The sequence below is a fragment of the Capricornis sumatraensis genome, chromosome 13 (genome assembly GCF_032405125.1).
Source record: "Capricornis sumatraensis isolate serow.1 chromosome 13, serow.2, whole genome shotgun sequence".
Taxonomy (NCBI): Eukaryota; Metazoa; Chordata; class Mammalia; order Artiodactyla; family Bovidae; genus Capricornis; species Capricornis sumatraensis.
The window spans coordinates 36,833,632-36,855,750 of record NC_091081.1 but is presented as its reverse complement, the minus strand read 5'-3'; the positions used below and the strand labels follow the sequence as shown (position 1 = coordinate 36,855,750).

Sequence of the window (22,119 nt, the reverse complement as noted above, 5' to 3'; positions counted from 1 at the left end):
GGTTAAAGTATAGGCATTCCTCCTTTCCCTGCACCTCACTTGCTGTGCATTGCAGATACTGTGTTTTTTTTAACAAATGGTGACGGTTTGTGGCAACCCTGCGCTGTCAAATGATAGCTAGCATTTTTTAGCATTACTAATTTTAAAATTAAGACATTACATTATTTTTTAAGACACAGAGCTATTAGACATGTAATCATCTACAGTACAGTATAAATAACTTTTACATAAATTGGAAAACCAAAAAATTCATGACTTGCTCTATTGCAATATTTGCTTTATTGTGGTCACCTGGAACCAATCTGGCACTGTCTCCAAAGTACGCATGTAGTATTTCCAAGGAAATACAACAAACTCCTTGTAATTTTAAGTCTGTCTGGATAAGACAGATTAGACACATTTCACCTCATCAATAATTTATTACACCTAAAAGCCCTAGATAAAATACATGAAACAGACATCAGAAGACTCTTTTTGGAAAGAAGAAGTGAAGAAGGATCTCGGGATTCGACAAATAACATGGCAGTGAGTTCCCTGGGGTTTCTTTCTTTGGCCTCTATATATCCCAACCAGTTGCTGAAGAAGCTCAAAATGAGATAGCAAAAAGGGTGCAGAACCCACTCCCAAAACAAAAAAAAAACTCAAGATCCAAAGATACTTTTAGATACTTTCTCTAAACAAAGTACTGATGGAGGGCAGCCCTGATGAACAGAAACGTTTTGATAACACCAGAGTTAGAGCCAGGAGAGGAGAAACCCTTTGTAAAGTTTCTGACCAGCACTTTCACTGAGATTCAAAAGAATATTGCATCCCTGATATTAGGAAAGAATGAAGAAGGGATAATCTGAATTGAGGAAATAATGTAAGAAAAAGTGTGACTGCTCCATTGAACCACCGAAAAGCAAAATGAATATTATAACAGCAATTTATCTTGATAAAGCATACATTTGGGGGAGAAGTTTGAAATTAATGGTAGGTATAGAATAATGAAAAATAAGTTCTAAAAAGTTGATTGATGTTTTCACTGATGACAACCTTACTAAACTGGTTAAAGTTGCTCTTCAGTTGAGCAACAAAGAGGTGTCTGTTCTCTACACAGACTATTTCTCATAACTAATAAATCTTGGAACTATACAATTCTCTCTTGTAAAAGGAAATTTTATATCAAATCTCAATAAAATCATAACTTTTGCTTGACCTGACAATCCCTAGTGAACCACAAAACAGATTACATCTCACATTATATTTAATTTATACAAGATTCTTAACAAGCTAGGTAGTTACAGTTAATTCAATAAGCAATAAAGAGCCAATGAAAGTTTATGAGCAAGGAAATAATACGATCAGAACAGCATGACAGAGAGCTTGCAAAATGAGATCAATTTGCCTTCCCATACTAAAGTAAAACAAAATAAAATAAACAAATGACAATGAAAACATATTTTTAAAATGACAAGGAAAATTTAAGATTATATTTAATTGTATAATTATAGGAAAACTTACTTACCAAAAGAAATATACAACAGGAATCATTAAAAAGCTATTAAAATTCTAAAAGTGGAAAAGTAAGGAAAGCAGGAAATTAAAAATTCAAAAAAAGTTGAGTGTGTCTGTACTCCCACGTGCCCTGTAATATTCCTGTTTGTTCTCACTACAGCCCAGTCTCAAAGGCGGTGAGAGCAGTGCAGTCTATTAATCTGTAAAAATGTGAGAATACATAGAAAGATAGGGTGGAAGAGGTTAATAACTATATAGTTTCAGGTCTACAAATATTACTGTCACAGATAGTAGGGGTACACTGGAGGAGAATGAAAAGCAAGCGTAACACAGGAAGCCACTGATAAACTACTACTGTGGCCAAGCACACGGTTCCTGCCAAAGCATGCAGAGCAGATCTAGGGAAGTACGGAGATGAACAAACGAGAGACAAAGAGATGGTAATCAATCTTCTGAAAATATAACATAAATCGAGATAGATTTTGACAAGTTTTGCTTTCTGCATGTATGAAATGAAGACACTACTCAATAAGGTTACTATAATGACTTAGTGAGAATGTTTATATGCACTTACTATGATTGGTCCATAATTTGCATTCAAATGTTATTATCTCTTTCCATAAATATTCTTTCATTTGCATCAGTAAGGCAACTGAATATGGCAAAATAGCAATCAAAATTTTATTTGAGAGTGGTTCAAATTTCTAAGACCAGATCCAAAAGCATGGACTTGGTGGAATAGGTATTATTTTATGAATATAAATGAATAATGTTATAAGACTCAGGCAAGAGGAAATAAGGTACTTACAGAGTTCAAACTGAGTTTTTTAGAATGAGTAAGATTCGGACAAATGTCAATGGATAAAGGAGATATGAAAAGAGAAAATGCAAGATGAAACTTACTAACCAGAAAATTCATTTGAGAAAATGTTGAGTAAGGTTGATTTTAGAAAAAGCAAAAATGGTCTGGCTGAAGTCTATATTAGAAAATCATTAAAAAGGCTGAACATTAGGCTGGATGTAGATTATGAAGAGAATCCAATGTAATATACAAGGAGCTTTCTCCTAAAGTAGTGGTTCTTAAAACGTTTTGTCTTTGGGACTCCTTTGCATTCCTAAAAATTACTGAGGCTCCAAAAAGCTTTTTTTTTTCTGGGTTAAATCTATCAATATTTATTATATTATAAACTGAAACTAAGAGATCTTTACAACACAAAAATACAAAGTACTCATTCTATTAACTGTCATTGATGATGAAAATCACATGTTATGTAGCCTCTGGAAAACTCAACTATATTCTTGTGAGATATTGAGAGTAAAAGAAAATAACATCATAACACTGTTACAAAAATGCATTTTAACCTCTTTGATCCCCTGAGGAGTCTCAGCAAATTCTGGGTGTCTCCATTTTGAGAGTGGCCTTTCTATAGCAATGAGAATGACCAAATCAATGCAGGGAACTGTTTTTGTTTTTTTAACCAGTCTGTTATTGGTATGCAGAAAGACTAGAGCAGAAACATACAGAGGAAAAGCCCTAGATTTGGCATAGCAGTGAGTGAGATATGATTACCACAGCCAAACTTAACATTTATAGAAAATTTCATAAGTCTAGAATTGCAAGTAGCAAAAGAGGAACAAACTGACTTAATTTCTTCCCTTAATTTCACTGTACCACTTTTTCCCTTGCATGGACATACCATATCCTCGTTTTACTGATTTTCTTTCAAATACTACCAAATTCCTTTGATATCCTGGTGGTTTAAATCACCAAGACCACCACCACCAACAATAAATTGTGTTAGGCAAAAGTAACATATTTTAGCAGAAACTTATCACAGACTTTGAAATTTGAAAATTTGGAATCCAGTTCTTTGTACATGATTTACTAGAAATGGTACCCCAGGCAAGAACTGTTACCTCAGTAAGCCTCATTCTCCTCAACAGAACGGCAGTGTTACATTTGCATTGAGTGATAGATTATGAAACAACTATACTGAAGAAAAATAATTATGCTAAATAAAATGATGTCTAAAGTAAAATAAAAATTATGCGTATTTTATAGATGATAACATTAGTACATTCTTATGGTAGAAAACATGGGGGGAAACAATCTTCCATAATCCTACCACCATATATAACTACTATTAATGTCATTATTCCTCCCGATAGTGTATTGGTTGTTATATAGAATAGATAATTATATTAACATAAAGAGTTGTTTCTGTATTTTTTTCTAAACTTCAATTTCTAAGGTTATTACAAATTCCCAGAAAACATAATTTTAAGGAATATTTTACTTCATCAAGTGAAATATCATACTGTCCAACTAGTCTTCTATTCATAAATATTTAACTTCTTAATCTTTGCTATATATCTTTTAAAATACTACAGAACACTGTTGTTTAGTCACTAAGTCATGTCTGATTCTTCTGCAACCCCATGGACTGTATGTAGCATGCCAGGCTCTTCTGCACATGGGATTTGCTAGGCAAGAATACTGGAGACAGTTGCCGTTTCCTTCTCCAGATCTTTCTGACCCAGGGACCAAACCTGTATCTCCTGCATTGGCAGGTGGATTTGTTACCACTGAGTCACCAGGGAAGCCCCTATATGAACATGCCTGTATATAAATATTAAGATTTGATTTTTTTAAGAGTGTCTATGAAAAAAGAAGTGTCGACAAAAAGTTAAAATAATAACTGGCAAAACTGACCAAAATGTTTATTACAATGCACTCTATCCTTACCAAGTCCAAAATACATTCAACTGGAACTTGATTTTCTATCTTTGCTATGTGGTTCACTGTACCCAGTATCCCCACTGTTGAGTTGGATTAATGCATCCCAAAATGTACCTCTACCCAGAAGTTAACCTTATTTAGAAAGAGTATCTTTGTGGACATACTGAAGGGAAGGACCTTCAGATAAGATCATATGTATTGGGGTAGGTCCTAAAGAGTGTTCTTAGAAGAGTAGGAGGAAAGATATGCAGGACAAGCGTCCATGTGAGAAGGAGGCAGAGACTGGAGGGACGTGTGTACAGGCCACAGAATGCCAAGGACTGCCAGCAGCCACCAAAAACTAGGAGAGAGACGTGAAAAGGATACTGTATTAGAGCCTCCAGAAGGAACTAAATCCCACCGTCAACCTGATTTCAGACTTTGACCTCCAGAACTGTGAGAGAATTAAGTTTCTGATATTTTAAGCCACAATGCTTGTGATAATTTGTTATGGCAGCCTTAGGACCTGAAGATAATCTCCAATCAAATTTTAAATCAATGCCTATTCACTGTTTCAGAAGCCTCATCACCTATTTTCCACTAAATTCCCCTAAATTCTCCCATTAATATTTGGTTATATATTATTTTTTTAAAGCACTATGAACATCACCTTACTTACATGTTGCATCCATTAATGATAATCCAGTTGCAGTTCTAATGTAGTTTTTGTTTACTCATAGTATAAGCTCCTCGCAGGCAGAGATTGTATCTTAGATGCCTTAGTTGTCATACATTCCACTTAAACAGTGCTATATACAATGCATGATTTAATGGTATCCTATTTGCTAAAAAAAGGATGACTAAAAACTTTTTTATATACATTAAATCATCTTCATGGAATCGTTTAGAATGCTTATGGGATCATTTAAAGGTCTATATATTTTCCTGCTCTTAAAACTGAAGCCTGGTCTTATCTACATCCTTACTGCCTATTGTTTTAAAAGATCAGTATCTGTTGTCAATGACTTAAATATCTACACTACCAATCTAACAATATTCAAGATACAGCAAGAATTATGGAAGTTAGAAGGGATATAACAGAATAAAGCGCCAGTAAAAACCTCTTCTGTAGATGCTAAGATGTGGTTATAAACAAAAGAAGTTCACCATGTAATATTCATATTACATTTTATAGTTACTAAAGGAACAGTTGTTTAACAATTTTCACAATTACCTGGAAAAAAAAGAATAGTATTAAACAACAAAAACAAAAATCTAAGTATACAACATACCTGAGTTCGTAAAATTTCATTTTTTGACAACTGCATGTCACCAGTCAATTCTTTCACAACGATGCCCAGTGGCTCTAGACGTTTGCTGAAGTAATTTGTCATTTCGGCTGCCAAGGCTTTCATTGGAGCAACATATACAATCTGTGCCCAAGAAACACTAGCTTGATGAATGAGCAAAACTACAATGTCATTTGTTTCAAAGAAGTCAACTGAAGTCATATTTAATGTGACATACGATTCTAGCCACTTATGGTGAAAAATCTGAATATTGATGGATGAAAAATACTTATCTTTGTTGTATAAGTGTACAGCTGTTTAAAGAACTATGGAATGCTTATATAGCATCATCACTTTGAAAATTGGTACTCTAAAACTAAGTGCATTTTGATAGCTTTCACAGGGGTAGTGGGACTTTCATAACACAAAGAGGTATTGCCTAAAAGTAATGAAGGAAACCACGCAGCATAGTTTATATGACTTCATTTATAATCTCCTTAAAAACTACCAGATATCAGACATATATACAATTGCAAAATGGTTTTAGATTTTACAATTTAAAAAGCTGTTGTTCAATTTAATTCCTACCTTAAATTCATTCTTTTTGATAACACCTTGCTGAAAATGTTGGCGAATTTCATGTAAAACTGTAAGCATCGCAATGTTGGTTTTTCCAGCTCCAGTAGGGGCACAAATCAGCATGTTCTCATTGGTGTTGTAGGCAGTCTCAAACACAATTGACTGGATTCTATTGAGTCTCCTCATTCCTTTAAAAGCCAGCTGTCCAATCTAAAAAGAAGAAAAAAATATTATCCACGATAAAATGAAAACGTGAAGGTCCCACACAAAACATTAAATGCCATCTTTTTTTTAATTAAAAAGAAAAACTAATTTATTTAGTCTCTTATATCCTATATATAAGCTGTATGCAGTTGAGAACAACTCACAACTATTGTATAATTCTAATGGACCTGGGAATTGAAACTCACTAAATTTGAAAAATATGATGGGACTACACCTGTATCCAGCACAAGCTGGAATCGAGATTGCTGGAAAAATATCAATAACCTCAGATATGCAGATGACACCACTCTTATGGCAGAAAGTGAAGAAGAATGAAAGAGCCTCGTGATGAAAGTGAAAGAGGAGAGTGAAAAGGTTGGCTTAAAGCTCAACACTCAGAAAACTAAGATCATGGCATCCAGTCCCATCACTTCATGGGAAATAGATGGAGAAACAGTGGAAACAGTGGCAGACTTCATTCTGGGGGTCTCCAAAATCACTGCAGATGGTAACTGCAGCCATGAAATTAAAAGACACTCCTTGGAAGAAAAGTTATGACCAACCTAGATAGCATATTAAAAAGCAGAGACTTTTTTTTACCAACAAAGGTCCATCTAGTCAAGGCTATGGTTTTTCCAGTAGTCATGTATGGATGTGAGAGTTGGACTATAAAGAAAGCAGAGAGCTGAAGAATTGATGCTTTTGAACTGTGGTATTGGAGAAGACTCTTGAGAGTTCCTTGGACTGCGAAGAGATCCAACCAGTCCATCTTAAGTGAAATCAGTCCTGAATATTCATTGGAAGGACTGATGTTGAAGCTCAAACTCCACTACTTTGACCACTTGATGCGAAGAGCTGACTCACTGGAAAAGATCCTGATGCTAGGAAAGATTGAAGGTGGGAGGAGAAGGGGACTACAGAGGATGAGATGGTTGGATGGCATCACTAACTCAATGGACATGAGTCTGAGTAAACTGTGGGAATTGGTGATGGACAGGGAGGCCTGGCATGCTGCAGTCCATGGGGTCACAAAGAGTTGGACATGACTGAGTGACTGAACTGAACTGATCATCACTGTCACGTGTCATCTTTGTCTCTTATATGAAGCTCCTAAAATACTATGGCAAATGAATGCTGTAATTTCCAGTCTTCATAGACTCATGACAAGAAATATAGAGCCCACTATTCCTAGATTAGAAATATGATCATGTCACATTCCAGCTTGAATATTTTCTCCAACTTCTGTCCATTTTAATTATACAGAATACATAGATCCTTTAAGACACAGAAGGTACAGCAAACAGTACCCTTCAAAATGTGAACCCTTGTTTATAATCTTCTACTACCACTATCTATACATACTATTCTCTGGACAGTCTTTGTGCCTTTGCACTACTTATAATGCCCTTCCCAACCTGGAAAAATTCTTCATTATCACTTTAAGTTCAAATGTAATCTCTGGTTCCCTCCAATTCCATACATAATTATTCATGCATTTATACTTTTCCATAATTCAAAAGATTTAAGGGAACTCCCATTTCTCTCAGCAGCTAGACATTCCATTTAACTTTCTTATATATTGTCATTATGATCGTTAGCCACAAACACTGAAATAATTTGTTTATATGTACATCTGGCCCACTGGATCAAAACTAAGAATTCTGTTTTATTACTCTTTGCATTACCATAGTACTTAATGAGTTGCCAGGAACATAGTAGGCCTAAAAATAAATTTTTATTGATTGATAAGTCAGTGGAGTAAATGAGGGAAAACAGTATAAGTCTTAAAAAGATACACACTTCATACACAATATCTTCCAAAGGAACAGTAAACTGGATTTAAGCAAAATATGTAGTAGTTCTAGGAAAAAAAAAGAAAAACCTATATTAAACCTTGACTAAGGAACATTTCCTTTGTTCCTAAAGCTTATAGTTCAATCAAGAAGTAAACTAAGGCATCAGAAGAAAACACTGACAAATACACCTATTATACGTCGAGGTTTATAGCATTTTGTTCAACAATCATGTATTGATCACTTACACAAATATTACTATGCTAAAGACTTGAAGTCCACTGGAGAAGGGAATGGCAAGCCACTTCAGTATTCTTGCCTTGAGAACCCCATGAACAGTATGAAAAGGCAAAATGATAGGATACCAAAAGAGGAACTCCCCAGGTCATTAGGTACCCAATATGCTACTGGAAATCAGTGGAGAAATAACTCCAGAAAGAATGAAGGGAAGGACCCAAAGCAAAAACAATACCCAGTTGTGGATGTGACTGGTGATAGAAGCAAGGTCTGATGCTGTAAACAGCAATATTGCATAGGAACCTGGAATGTCAGATCCATGAATCAAGGCAAAATGGAAGTGGTCAAACAAGAGATGGCAAGAGTGAACATCGACATTCTAGGAATCAGTGAACTAAAATGGACTGGAATGGGTGAATTTAACTCAGATGACCATTACATCTACTACTGCGGGCAGGAATCCCTCAGAAGAAATGGAGTAGCCATCATGGTCAACAAAAGAGTCTGAAATGCAGTACTTGGATGCAATCTCAAAAACGACAGAATGATCTCTGTTCGTCTCCAAGGCAAACCATTCAATATTACAGTTATCCAAGTCTATTCCCCAACCAGTAGTGCTGAAGAATCTGAACGGTTCTATGAAGACCTACAAGACCTTTTAGAACTAACACCCAAAAAAGATGTCCTTTTCATTATAGGGGACTGGAATGCAAAAGTAGGAAGTCAAGAAACACCTGGAATAACAGGTAAATTTGGCCTTGGAATGCGGAATGAAGCAGGGCAAAGACTAATAGAGTTTTGCCAAGAAAATGCACTGGTCATGGCAAACACCCTCTTCCAACAACACAAGAGAAGACTCTACACATGGACATCACCAGATGGTCAACACCGAAATCAGATTGATTACATTCTTGCAGCCAAAGATGGAGAAGCTCTACACAGTCAACAAAAACAAGACCAGGAGCTGACTGTGGCTCAGATCATGAACTCCTTATTACCAAATTCAGACTGAAATTGAAGAAAGTAGGGAAAACCACTACACCATTCAGGTATGACCTCAATCAAATCCCTTATGATTATACAGTGGAAGTGAGAAATAGATTTAAGGGCCTAGATCTGATAGATAGATTGCCTGATGAACTATGGAATGAGGTTCGTGACACTGTACAGGAGACAGGGATCAAGACCATCCCCATGGAAAAGAAATGCAAAAAAGCTAAATGGCTGTCTGGGGAGGCCTTACAAATAGCTGTGAAAAGAAGAGAGGCGAAAAGCAAAGGAGAAAAGGAAAGATATTAGCATCTGAATGCAGAGTTCCAAAGAATAGCAAGAAGAGATAAGAAAGCCTTCTTCAGCAATCAATGCAAAGAAATAGAGGAATTCCAGTTGAGCTGTTTCAAATCCTGAAAGATGATGCTGTGAAAGTGCTGCACTCAGTATGCCAACAAATTTGGAAAACTCAGCAGTGGCCACAGGACTGGAAAAGGTCAGTTTTCATTCCAGTCCCAAAGAAAGGCAATGCGAAAGAATGCTCAAACTACAGCACAATTGCACTCATCTCACATGCTCGTAAAGCAATGCGCAAAATTCTCTAAGCCAGGCTTTAGCAATATGTGAACCGTGAACTCCCTGATGTTCAAGCTGGTTTTAGAAAAGGCCGAGGAACCAGAGATCAAATTGCCGACATCCGCTGGATCATGGAAAAAGCAAGAGAGTTCCAGAAAAACATCTATTTCTGCTTTATTGACTATGGCAAAGCCTTTAACTGTGTGGATCACAATAAACTGTGGAAAATTCTGAAAGAGGTGGGAATACCAGACCACCTAACCTGCCTCTTGAGAAACCTATATGCAGGTCAAGAAGCAACAGTTAGAAGTCGACATGGAACAACAGACTGGTTCCAAATAGGAAAAGGAGTATGTCAAGGCTGGATATTGTCACCCTGCTTATTTTACTTATATGCAGAGTACATCATGAGAAACGCTGGACTGGAAGAAACACAGCTGGAATCAAGATTGCCAGGAGAAATATCAATAACCTCAGATATGCAGATGATACCACCCTTATGGCAGAAAGTGCAGAGGAACTAAAAATCCTCTTGATGAAAGTGAAAGTGAAGAGCAAAAAAGTTGGCTTAAAGCTCAACATTCAGAAAACGAAGATCATGGCATTTGGTCCCATCACTTCATGGGAAATAGATGGGGAAACAGTAGAAACAGCGTCAGACTTTATTTTTTGGGCCCCAAAATCACTGCAGATGGTGATTGCAGCCATGAAATTTAAAGACACTTACTCCTTGGAAGAAGTTATGACCAACCTAGATAGTATATTCAAAAGCAGAGACGTTACTTTGCCAACTAAGGTCCGTCTAGTCAAGGCAGTGGTTTTTCCTGTGGTCATGTATGGATGTGAGAGTTGGACTGTGAAGAAGGCTGAGCACCAAAGAATTGATGCTTTTGAACTGTGATGTTGGAGAAGACTCTTGAGAGTCCCTTGGACTGCAAGGAGATCCAACCAGTCCATTCTGAAGGAGATCAACCCTGGGATTTCTTTGGAAGGAATGATGCTAAAGCTGAAACTCTAGTACTTTGGCCACCTCATGCGAAGAGTTGACTCAGTGGAAAAGACTCTGATGCTGGGAGGGATTGGGGGCAGGAGGCGAATGGCGTGACCGAGGATGAGATGGCTGGATGGCATCACTGACTCGATGGACGTGAATCTGGGTGAACTCCAGGAGACGGTGATGGACAGGGAGGCCTGGCATGCTGCGATTCATGGGGTCGCAAAGAGTCGGACACGACTGAGTGACTGAACTGAACTGAACTGAAGGACTTATATAAATATAAATATTCTTTCTCTTAAGAAAAGTTAGAGAGTGTCTAAAATGATCCTTACAATAGATTAGTTTGTGGTTTAAAGGGGGAAAAGGTGACTGAATTATATTACACCAGTTTAGCTGTCTATATTAAAGATACAAACTATGTGCTGAGGCACCTGATGGAGAATTTCAGTGAGCAGAGTACTATTTCAGGCAGAAGGAAGAGTATTAGAAAGACACCTAGAACTTGTTAAAAGTTAGTAGTTGTATGACAGAGATGGAAGGAAGGGGCAGCAGAGATGATGTAGATGGATCAGGAGGTCATGACCAGACTAAAATTGAACTTCGGTAGAGACTCTTTATCTCTAGATTTTCCTGAAATTCTGCAGGGAAGCAGAGGAAACTGAGGTCTAAAGAGAAGTTAAACAACTCACTTAAGTCCATAGCACTAATAAACTGTGGAAGAGATGAGACTGATTTTCCCTTAGCTTCAATACAAATTACCACCAAATATGTATGCTGTCTAAAATACCAGCATACAATGATTTTTGCCAGTTAATAACTCTATATTCAAAACTACTGCAAAAGAATCCTTGAAATATTGTTGCATATATACAGTCTTTACCAGTAACATACCATGCTGATGAGAAAAAGCAAGTTACCCCAAAAACCCACAAAAATTTATAAATTACTTTAAGCAGCTCACGTTCTGCCCCCTTCTCCCAAGCTTCTTTTTGTTTTTTTTTTTAAATTTAGAAAAATTCATGAAACAATTTTCATGAATAAACTTGTCAGTAAAAGAATAAAAGAAAAAAAAAAAGAATAAAAGGAATGTGCAGAGACAGCAACCATAACTTTATTTAAAAATATCACTAGAAGATTCAATGTACTTCAAATTAATTCTGTGAGCTACTGGAACATGAGATAATTAAGTTAAAGCTCATTATGCATTAGGAATTTCTTGTATTTGAAAAATATTCAAATTATATTCACAAATATCTTAGGAAAACTAAAGATTAAAGAGGAAGAAAAGTACGACTATATCAAAACTCTACTCAAATTTCAAACTATGTAATAATAATATTCATCATTTTATTTATATGTCAATCATCCACTAATGTCTAATTAAATGGCACTAAAAATCATTGCTTCCAAATATTTACTATCCTTCTAACTCATGTATTGACTTCTTATGTTAATGAGTATAAAGTTAAACTGTAATTATTTTTCTTAGTATGTTAATATTTGCTCTTAAACAGAAAACTGAGTATCTCATGGCTAATTTATCATAAAGGCTTTATGTTTAGCTCAGGTAGTCATTCTAAATAAGTACCATTTTCCCTTTAAGTTTTACTATGCATTTTCAAAACATTATAATCAGTAGATGAAATGTTACAAGTTTCATCCTAAATCCACTTGTCTATGCATATTTTGGATTCATCATACTACTAATCTCACAGAAATGGCATGTCTCATATATACAAATCCATAGAAAGTATATATTTCTAATATACTTTACCAAAGACTAGCTACACAGACTGCTGTCAAATGCAGGTTATATCTTTAAAAAAATACTCTGTATAATACGATTTACCTGGAAGAACAAAAATGTACACTAAACATACTGCATTAAATGTTTATAATAATCGAATGTAGGTACCACCAGTTAAAATGCATTAACTAGGTACCTAAGACGAAGCCAAGATCATGTTTTCCCTCCCAAGTCAGTGTATGTATCATAAGCTTAACTTTTAAAGAGTAAACATCAATCTCAGCATATATTTAGAAAAAACCATATAGATATCAGAGACATATTTATATAATTTTCAAAGTTTAAGCTTCTTCCAGTTTTAGATAGCAGGTGCCTTAGGCTCAAAATTTCACAACTCAGTACAGTCAGTTCAAGCTCTATATGCTGGAATCCGTTGCTCTCATGTTTCTTACAAACCATATTCCATACTATAAACTGCTTAGCCATGGAATATATTGTGTTTACTAAGATGGAAAACAGCAAGATGCACAGCAATATTATACTACTTTTCTCAAAGATGGTAGGAAAGCAACTATACATCAATTAAATTTTTTTTAAAAGGTGATAGCAGTAGGGAATAGGGAATAAGAATCTCCTATTTGTATGTGCTTAATATACTACATTAAAATATGTTCATATTTTCTTATAGACATTCTAGAAGGATACACACAATCTAATATAATGATAGAAGAAGTAAGGATCTGGGCTGAGAGGGAACAAGGATAAATTAAAGAGATATTTTGCTATTTAAAGATTTCTAGTTTTTACAATGTGATTGCCAACTAAGGTCCATCTAGTCAAGGCTATGGTTTTTCCAGTGGTCATGTATGGATGTGAGAGTTGGACTGTGAAGAAGGCTGAGCACCAAAGAATTGATGCTTTTGAACTGTGGTGTTGGAGAAGACTCTTGAGAGTCCCTTGGAATGCAAGGAGATCCAACCAGTCCATTCTGAAGATCAGCCCTGGGATTTCTTTGGAAGGAATGATGCTAAAGCTGAAACTCCTGTACTTTGGCCACCTCATGCGAAGAGTCGACTCATTGGAAAAGACTCTGATGCTGGGAGGGATTGAGGACAGGAGGAGAAGGGGACGATCGAGGATGAGATGGCTGGATGGCATCACTGACTCGATGGACGTGGGTCTGAGTGAACTCCAGGAGTTTGTGATGGACAGGGAGGCCTGGCGTGCTGCAACTCACGGGGTCGCAAAGAGTTGGACATGACTGAGTGACTGAACTGAACTGAACTGAATATTCACAGAAGAAGAAAAAGATAACAGAAAAACTAAAGATGGGTCTGATTAAGTTGTGATGCCTAAATGAGCTCTCAAGTATTGCAAAAATATTTCATATTAAAAAGTTCTTCTCACTATTCCTAGAGTTTTACCCTACAGAGAGAAAAAGGAAAACTGAAGGACTTCCCTGATGATCCAGTGATAAAGACTCTGTGCTCCCAATGCAGGGGACATGGGTTTGCTCCTTGGTTGGGAAATTAAGATCCCACATTCTGTGCAGCATGGCCAAAACAATTTTTTTTAATTTTAAAATAAAGTTAAATTGAATTAAACTCCTGAAGTTTCTTTTAATTAAGTCCTATGTCCCTCCTCTCATTGTCTTCCTCAACATTCTCTTTTTTGGTCTTAATATGCTGAATTCTCAAAGGCTTTTCTCTATCACAAGTTTAGGAATAGAAGAAACAGCAGATTCTCTTCCTACAGTATCTAATACTTATACCATTAGATCAGGGGCCTCACCCAAGATGCTACGGTTTCATCAAAAGTCCAGATCTATTATTATACACAAAGCCTAAATTACACCCTGCTGTTATCTCAAATGTACCCTCCCACTTGTTCATCATGCACTCAACTCTGCCTAACAAGTGCCAAACTCTCAGGGCTTATATTCTGTCTTGAAGAGCTAAAGTTGGAGCAGGTGAACCTAGGTCACCAGGAGTTTGTTACTTAGGCCCCAACCAGCTGGATGGCATCAGCGACTCAATGGATGTGAGTTTGAGTGAACTCCGGAAGTTGGTGATGGACAGGGAGGCCTGGCGTGCTGCAATTCATGGGGTCGCAAAGAGTCGGACACAACTGAGCGACTGAACTGAACCGATAGCTCTACTACTACACACCTCCACACCACAACCTTTAAAGACCTGGCACACTACTTCACTGCTAACCCCAAACTGATGATCTGTGGCAAGATCTGTAGATGTGTACGTTACAAAGCAAAACCTAAAATGCTATTTTTAATACTTGAGTTATAGATAAATCCAGAAAATAATAAATTCCTTATTATTTAAATTGGCAGGTAAATTATTCACTAGTTCATTTAATGATAATAGTACCAGTTAGCTAGCATTTCTATTGAGCACATACTGCATATAAGGCTTTGCTTCATATGCTTTAAGGGGATTATTTCTCTCAGTATCCAAAGAAAACCCATGAAGTAGGTCTTTCTTTATTATCCTTATTTTAAAGATAGGGAAACTGGGCATGGAGAAATTGAAGACTGTGCCCTAGGACAAACGGCCAAGAAGTAGCAAAGCAAAGACTGGAACAAGTTCAGATTTTAAAGTCCAAGTTAAAAACTTATAAAGTTTACTGATATCATTGTTTTTTACACTTTTATTCCCTATAATGATCTTTTTTAACCAAGTATAAGTTAATTTTATAAAAATAAAAATATATATAGTTATAAAATATAAAAATATAAAGTCACAAAAACATTGACCATACTAATAAATAAAGGCAAAATACAGTAAGAATGTTTTTTAATCTGGGTGTTTAAGACTTTTGAAATTGGATTATTTTTATAATTTTTATGTCTTCATATACATTGCTTTTAAATGATCATTGCTTTTAAATCATACATGTTGCTTTTAAATGATCAACAGAGAAATCTGCATATTATTTAGCCTAAAAATTCCACTTTAAAAATTTACCTAAGTTAACTACCTGAACAAGAATGCCAGATTAAGCTCAAAGATATCTGCTAAAGTATTATTTATAATTTAAGAAAAAGCTAATACAATTTGAATGTACATAAACTGGAGACAAGCAATTCATGATGCATTCTTTATGAATTACAGTAGTTATACAGGATGTTGCTGTTTAGTCGCTAAGTTGTGTCTGACTCTTGCAATTCCATGTAGCCTGCCAGCTTCCCCTGCCCATGGGACTTCCCAAGCAGGATTACTGGAGTGGGTTGCCATTTCCATCTCCAGGTGATCTTCCCGACCCAGGATTGAGCCTGCATCTCCTGCTTGGCAGATGGACTGTTTGCCACTGAGCCACTTGGGAAACCCTGAATAGGATGAGGAAGATATATATTCTTACCAACAAACACACCTAAAAGGGGAAAACAAAATATGCCACAGAACAGTAACATAATTAATTAAATAGAAACTGTTATACAAAAAACTATGAAATGATATATATCAAACTGTGTCACTGGATCTGGGGTTATAAAGGAATTTTACCTTCTGTTTTATAAATTTAGATATTACATTTTAGATATTATTTTTTATAGAACAGATTTTATAATCAGATCCACAAAAATGCTTTTCTCTGTACATAAAAAACATATTTATCTTGAGGAAAAACAAAAAGGGAAGATTTAGTCTATGTTGTCTTAATGTATTAAAAATAGTAATAATTTCTTTCTTAACAGATATAAACACCTTCAACTGCAAGGAGATCCAACCAGTCCATCCTAAAGGAGAGGAGTCCTGGGTGTTCATTGGAAGGACTGATGTTGAAGCTTAAACTCCAATACTTTGGCCACCTGATGCGAAGAGCTGACTCATTGGAAAAGACCCTGATGCTGGGAAAGATTGAGGGCAGGAGGAGAAAGGGACAACAGAGGATGAGATGGTTGGATGGCATCACCGACTCAATGGACATGGGTTTGGGTGGACTCCGGGAGTTGGTGATGGACAGGAAGGCCTGGTGTGCTGCGGTTCATGGGGTCACAAAGAGTCGGACACGACTAAGTGACTGAACTGAACTAAACTGATAAATACTAAATGTTTTATATTAATAAAAAGTAACTGATTCACTCTGTTTTAAATTATGTCATATGAAGAGTTCTGTATCTTTACCAAAACCCAAATTTCCAATTTGTACTCCTACTTGAAAACACATTGAAAAATTAATGAATGCTATTAATTAAGAGATAAGGGGTAAAAAGAAAAAAAGAGATAAAGACAGTGTTAAAAAAAAAAAGAAAGACAATGTATGGTCTTTATTAGTTACTCTTTACTGGAGAATTATATGTTTTAATGTTTTATGATATTAAATCATTTTGAACCAGGCAATCTGGGTAGAGGAAATTAAGCCTTAGCAACAAAAGACCTCAGGAGAGTAATCTTCTATTAAATCTTTGAAGGAAATGAGATTATAAGATTTTGTGAAAATCAAGTAAGTTAGTCATTGTCTAATATGAAACTGAGCCAATTTTCACATACAAAAAAGCAGTAAGAAATCACAATGCATAATTCATAATCCTTTCATATTATTTAAAGGAATGCATTTACATCATTTAAAAGAGTAACCAAAAATACTACATATGCCCTGAAGTATCAATTTCTAAAAATTCTCTCATCCTGAAGATAGTCCATTTGACAACAACCCCAAAAACCCAATTAAATAACCAGATGGATCTTCTAAATACACTGAACTCCCTGATGACAAAATGATAAATAAGTAGCTATTACTGGCCTTGTAGAAAAAAATACAAGGAAAGAAAAATGAATAATAGCAACACTAGCACCTTTAATTGAGAACTTAAGGCATAATGGGTGTTAGAAAAAAGGAGCACTATCCTCTTCTTGGAAGGGGAAGGTATCTCCCTTACTTCCAGGTTTGAGCTAAGGCTTAACTACTGAGAAAAACTGAAGAAAAAAATCTCAAGAGGAATTTTAAAAGACAAAACTCTGTCTGCACAATAACGAATTCCACTGATAAATCACGATTGCACATGTGGGTTTCTACCAGCACAGTCAGCAGGTCAGATGTCCTTCCGAAACACCTTCACCAATGTGCTGTGGCAAGAGTCACATTCCCAATGCACAAAAAGACAGTAAAAGGGAACTCTCTGGCAGTTCAGTGGTTAAGATTCTGCACTCCGAGTTCAAGGGGCATGGGTTAGATTTCTGGTTGGGGAACTAAGATCACACAGGCCACACAACAGGGCCAAAAAAGCAAAACAAAAACAAAAACACAGTGGAACCTCAGTTTTGAGCCTGAGTTGGCTAGGTTTGGCTTGCTTCTCTAGAATAAACAAGGGCTGGATTCACAAACCAGTATTATAATTACATATACAAACTTTAGATGCTTAAAGCAGAAGTAAAATTAGAGGCAAAGAACAAGGCATTTTCTACTAAGCAAATAAATTATTTTCATAAGGGAGATGAATTTATCCTGACATTATATATTGTAAATAGCCCTCCAGGATATCACTTTTCTTAAGTGTTAGATCTTAAAAATGTAAGACACTATTATTTAATTGGTATCACAGTCTTTTTGACCAGAATTGTGGGGCCAGCCTCCCAATAAACAGCCATACTTCTAACCATGGCAATACAACAGAAGATTCTCTGTCCAATTCGGTGGAGTCCCACAAAGAAAATGTCATTTTCAGTTTCTTGGCTGGTATTTATACTAATAGCCAGTTTTAGCTCTGACCTTAACTTTTAAATTACTTTCATTAGCTTGCTTGAAATCTTTAAAGCAGGTGAAGTATTTAGGCACTTAATGTGGTCAAGTTCACAAAAATGTTATATTTATTAAATTACAGGCAATTTCTTCATTTAAAATTTAAAATGTTTTCACAGTATGAATGACTTTAAACTTTTCAAAACTAATTAAATAAATCAAGGATGTCATTTTAAATATATAATCCTTAAACAAGAAAATGTAATATTAAGAGAATCCTCATAAAATGAAGGGTTTTGAAGGATACGGCTTCTCTTGTGGCTCAGCTGGTAAAGAATGTGCCTGCAATGCAGGAGACCTGGGTTCGATCCCTGGTTTGGGAAGATCCCCTGGAGAAGGAAAAGGCTACGCACTCCAGTATTCTGGCCTGGAGAATTCCATGGACTACATGGTCCATGGGTTTGCAAAGAGTCGGACGGGACTGAGTGACTTTCACTTCACTTTGAAGGATAATGGACTATTTTCACTAACTAACCCTACAGTATTTGAATAACTTATAATGATGTCAAGTCAAGAATCCATCTAATATAGAATAAAAACAATATAGCAAAAACCTATTATATGAATGAAAGTATTAATGACTTATTTAGGATAGTTTGATATACAAATGTGCACACACATGTGTGTATTCAAATATTCCACTGTTTAACAACACACTTGGCACTGACTTTCTTCTCAACCCTTGAGATCTTCATTTATTTGCTAAGGTGGGGAATAGTAATCTGGACATTTCTTAGCAGTCTTCCAAGTGATTATTGAGAACAAGCAAGACTGAGAACTTTTCCTACCTACACCGAACATAGTGATTAAGGTTTTCCTAGTCATCTAGTTTTTTCATAAGTTAACACAACCTACTCCAGGAAGATTAAAGTACATTTTACTCAGAAAAACTTTGGTTTAAACATGTATCAAATTAGAAGGGAGAAGTTAGGTAAGGGGACCCCCACCCCCCACCGTATGACAAATGCTTTACTTGAACTTCTTGTGTAGTATGTAAAGATTTAAAGGATACGCAAAACATTTAAAGTAAGAAATTATGAAAGTTATACAATAAAGCATGACCATTTCTTCATATATTGATTTCCGCTGATACATTCAAAATTAGCCAAATTACTTAATTACTGGGGTTTCCCTCATGTCTCAGATAATAAAGAATTCACCTGCAATGCAGGAGACCTGGGATTGATCCATGGGTTGGAAAGATCCCTGGAAAAGGGAATGACAACCCACTCCAGTATTCTTGCCTGGAGAATTCCATGGACAGAGGAAGTTCACAGGCTACAGTCCACGGGGTTGCAAAGAGTTGGACATGACTGAGCAACTAACACTTTCAAATTACATAATTATTATTTTCATACAACCCTACAATTTATCAAGAATGTAAGAGTTTGGACAGAATACAAAAAGCAAGGTAACCCTATGTTTATTTAGCCACTGCTTGATATTTGCACCATTCAATCCAATTGAAGCTTGTCCTTTCTAAAAGCTCTTGCTTTCAGGGTTTATACAAGAGGATTAAGTTAAATAATGTGATATAATGTGCCTTAAAAAATGTACAGTATTAACTAAAAAAATGCAAGTTCCTTTCCTTTACCTTTATCAATTTAAAGCCATTTTCTACATTACTTCAATATTCATCTTTGCTGTGTGCTGTACTATGCTCAGTCATGTCTGACTCTTTGTGATCCCATGGACTGTAGCCCAGCCAGGCTCCTCTGCCCATGGCATTTCCCAGGGAAGAATACTGGAGTGGGTTGCCATTTCCTCCTCCAGGGGATCTTCCCAACCCAGGGATCGAACCTGCATCTCCCGTGACTCCTGCATTGCAGGCGGATTCTTTACTGCTAAGGCATTGGGGAAGCCCCAGTATTCATCTTTGAGGAATTTTAATGTTACTGATACCAAAGTAATTTCACCTTTCCATATGTCTTAACAGAAAGATTCAAAGTATGCCCTGAACCTTGTCAGCATTGCAATACCACACTTCAATTTGGGTAGCTCATCTTTCAAAATATATCACAGATACTGCTACACATTTTCTGTGTGCTGACTCATATAATCTTCTCAGAATAAACAGATTGATAAGGAAACTGAAACTTAGAGGTGTTATGTAACCTGATCCACGTCACAAAACGTGCAAATGGTAAAGCTGAGAATCCCCATAAGTTCTAACTGCCTAACAGGATAGTAAGTTCCTCAAATGCACAGTCGTAATTCCAAACCTTTTGATACCCACCGTAGCACAGTGACTTGCATCAATCAAGACTCAAGAAATGATTCCCGATGACAGATAGCCAATTCACATATATTTTCAAAGACAAATAATGAAACCCTAGAGTAGTAATACAATCCTACCCAATATTTTTGTCTATTTGTGATAGGCCTGCGTAACTACAACACAGAGATAAGTTGGAAAATATGGACAAAGTTCACTTCTAAAGCAACTTGAAATTCCCACATTACAAGTTAAATTCATGTACATTTCAGACTTTTGAAATCATCTGAGTTCTAACATTATCATTCTGGGGAAGCTCAATATGCCGCTATGCCTTTAATCTTCTCTCTTCTAATTTTCCTCCCCATAAAATCAATAAAGTATAGGTTGTAAAGAAAGTTATTTTGTTCAATTACTCCTAGCTAGAGACAGATGTTAGTTATAACTCTCTTTAGCAGGTATTTTTCAAGCAGCTGGTGCCCTTTTCCTAGTTAGTTGTCTGCAGCATTCCCAGTATACTTTATGGTATAATCCTACAAAAGTTCAGGGCATACAGACAAAATTCTTTTTTAGAAAAGAAAATATAGATTCACTCCTTCAAATCAGACTTAGCTATTTCATATATTTGAACTATAATGTACTTTCCTAGCAAGTAAATATTACTTTTTAATCATATAAATGCTTGCTGAGAGTCAAAACATATAAGCATTTCTTATGGGAAAGCTTATCTCATGGAACAAATTTTTATATACTGCACATTTATTGACCCCTAAAACATAAAACCCCTAAAATCCTTCTGTTTTGTTTAGTTGCTAAGTCGTGTCCAAACAGAGAACCCAGTCCAGCCCAACCAAATCAGACCTCCAGAACACTGAGATAATAAATGGATGTTTTAAGTCACTAATATCTTGGTAATTTCTTATACAACAACAGAAAGTTAATACAAAGTCACAGCATAATCAAACTGCCTAAAAACAGTGAGGAAAAGAAAATCTAAATATCAACCAGAAAAAAAAAAAAAGACTTATTATATAGAGAGGAAGATAAAGAATGAGGACAAGTTTCTTATCAGACACAATATAAGCAAGATTACATCTGTAAGCTGCAAGAAGCAGCTACATCTGTAAGTACTAGGGAAAAAGCCCATTAACCTAAAATTTCACAGCAAATGAATTACTTTTCAAGAACAAAATAAAGATTATTTTTTTTTAGACATACAAAACTGAAAGAATTTATCACCAGCAGACCTGCACTAGAAAAAAGGAATACCAGATGGAAATCTGAATCTCCCTACACAAAGGCATAAAAGAGCAGATAGATGCACAAGTATAAGGACGTTTCCTGGTTATCATTTAGACATCTTAATATCTTAAAAAGATCGTTAACAGCAAAAAGAATAACAACGTGTTGTGGGGTTTACAACAGATGCAGAAGGTGTCTATATTTACATGTTTGTTTGTTCATTTGTTTTCATTTGGTGGTCATAAGTACTGAAAAATCTGACAGATATAATAGCAAATAT

The 22,119-nt window shown here is 35.9% G+C and overlaps 1 protein-coding gene across 1 annotated transcript in view; it reads right to left on the bottom strand.

The window, feature by feature from the left end:
- The window catches only part of ASCC3 (activating signal cointegrator 1 complex subunit 3), a 318,333-nt gene that overhangs the window by 236,056 nt on the left and 60,158 nt on the right, over positions 1-22,119 (bottom strand). Inside the window, exons 8-9 of the mRNA XM_068985127.1 lie at positions 6,094-6,294; positions 5,509-5,649 (exon numbers count right to left, since the gene is read on the bottom strand). Coding sequence (XP_068841228.1) covers positions 5,509-5,649; positions 6,094-6,294 — 342 coding nt within the window. The remainder of the gene's footprint in view (positions 1-5,508; positions 5,650-6,093; positions 6,295-22,119) is intronic.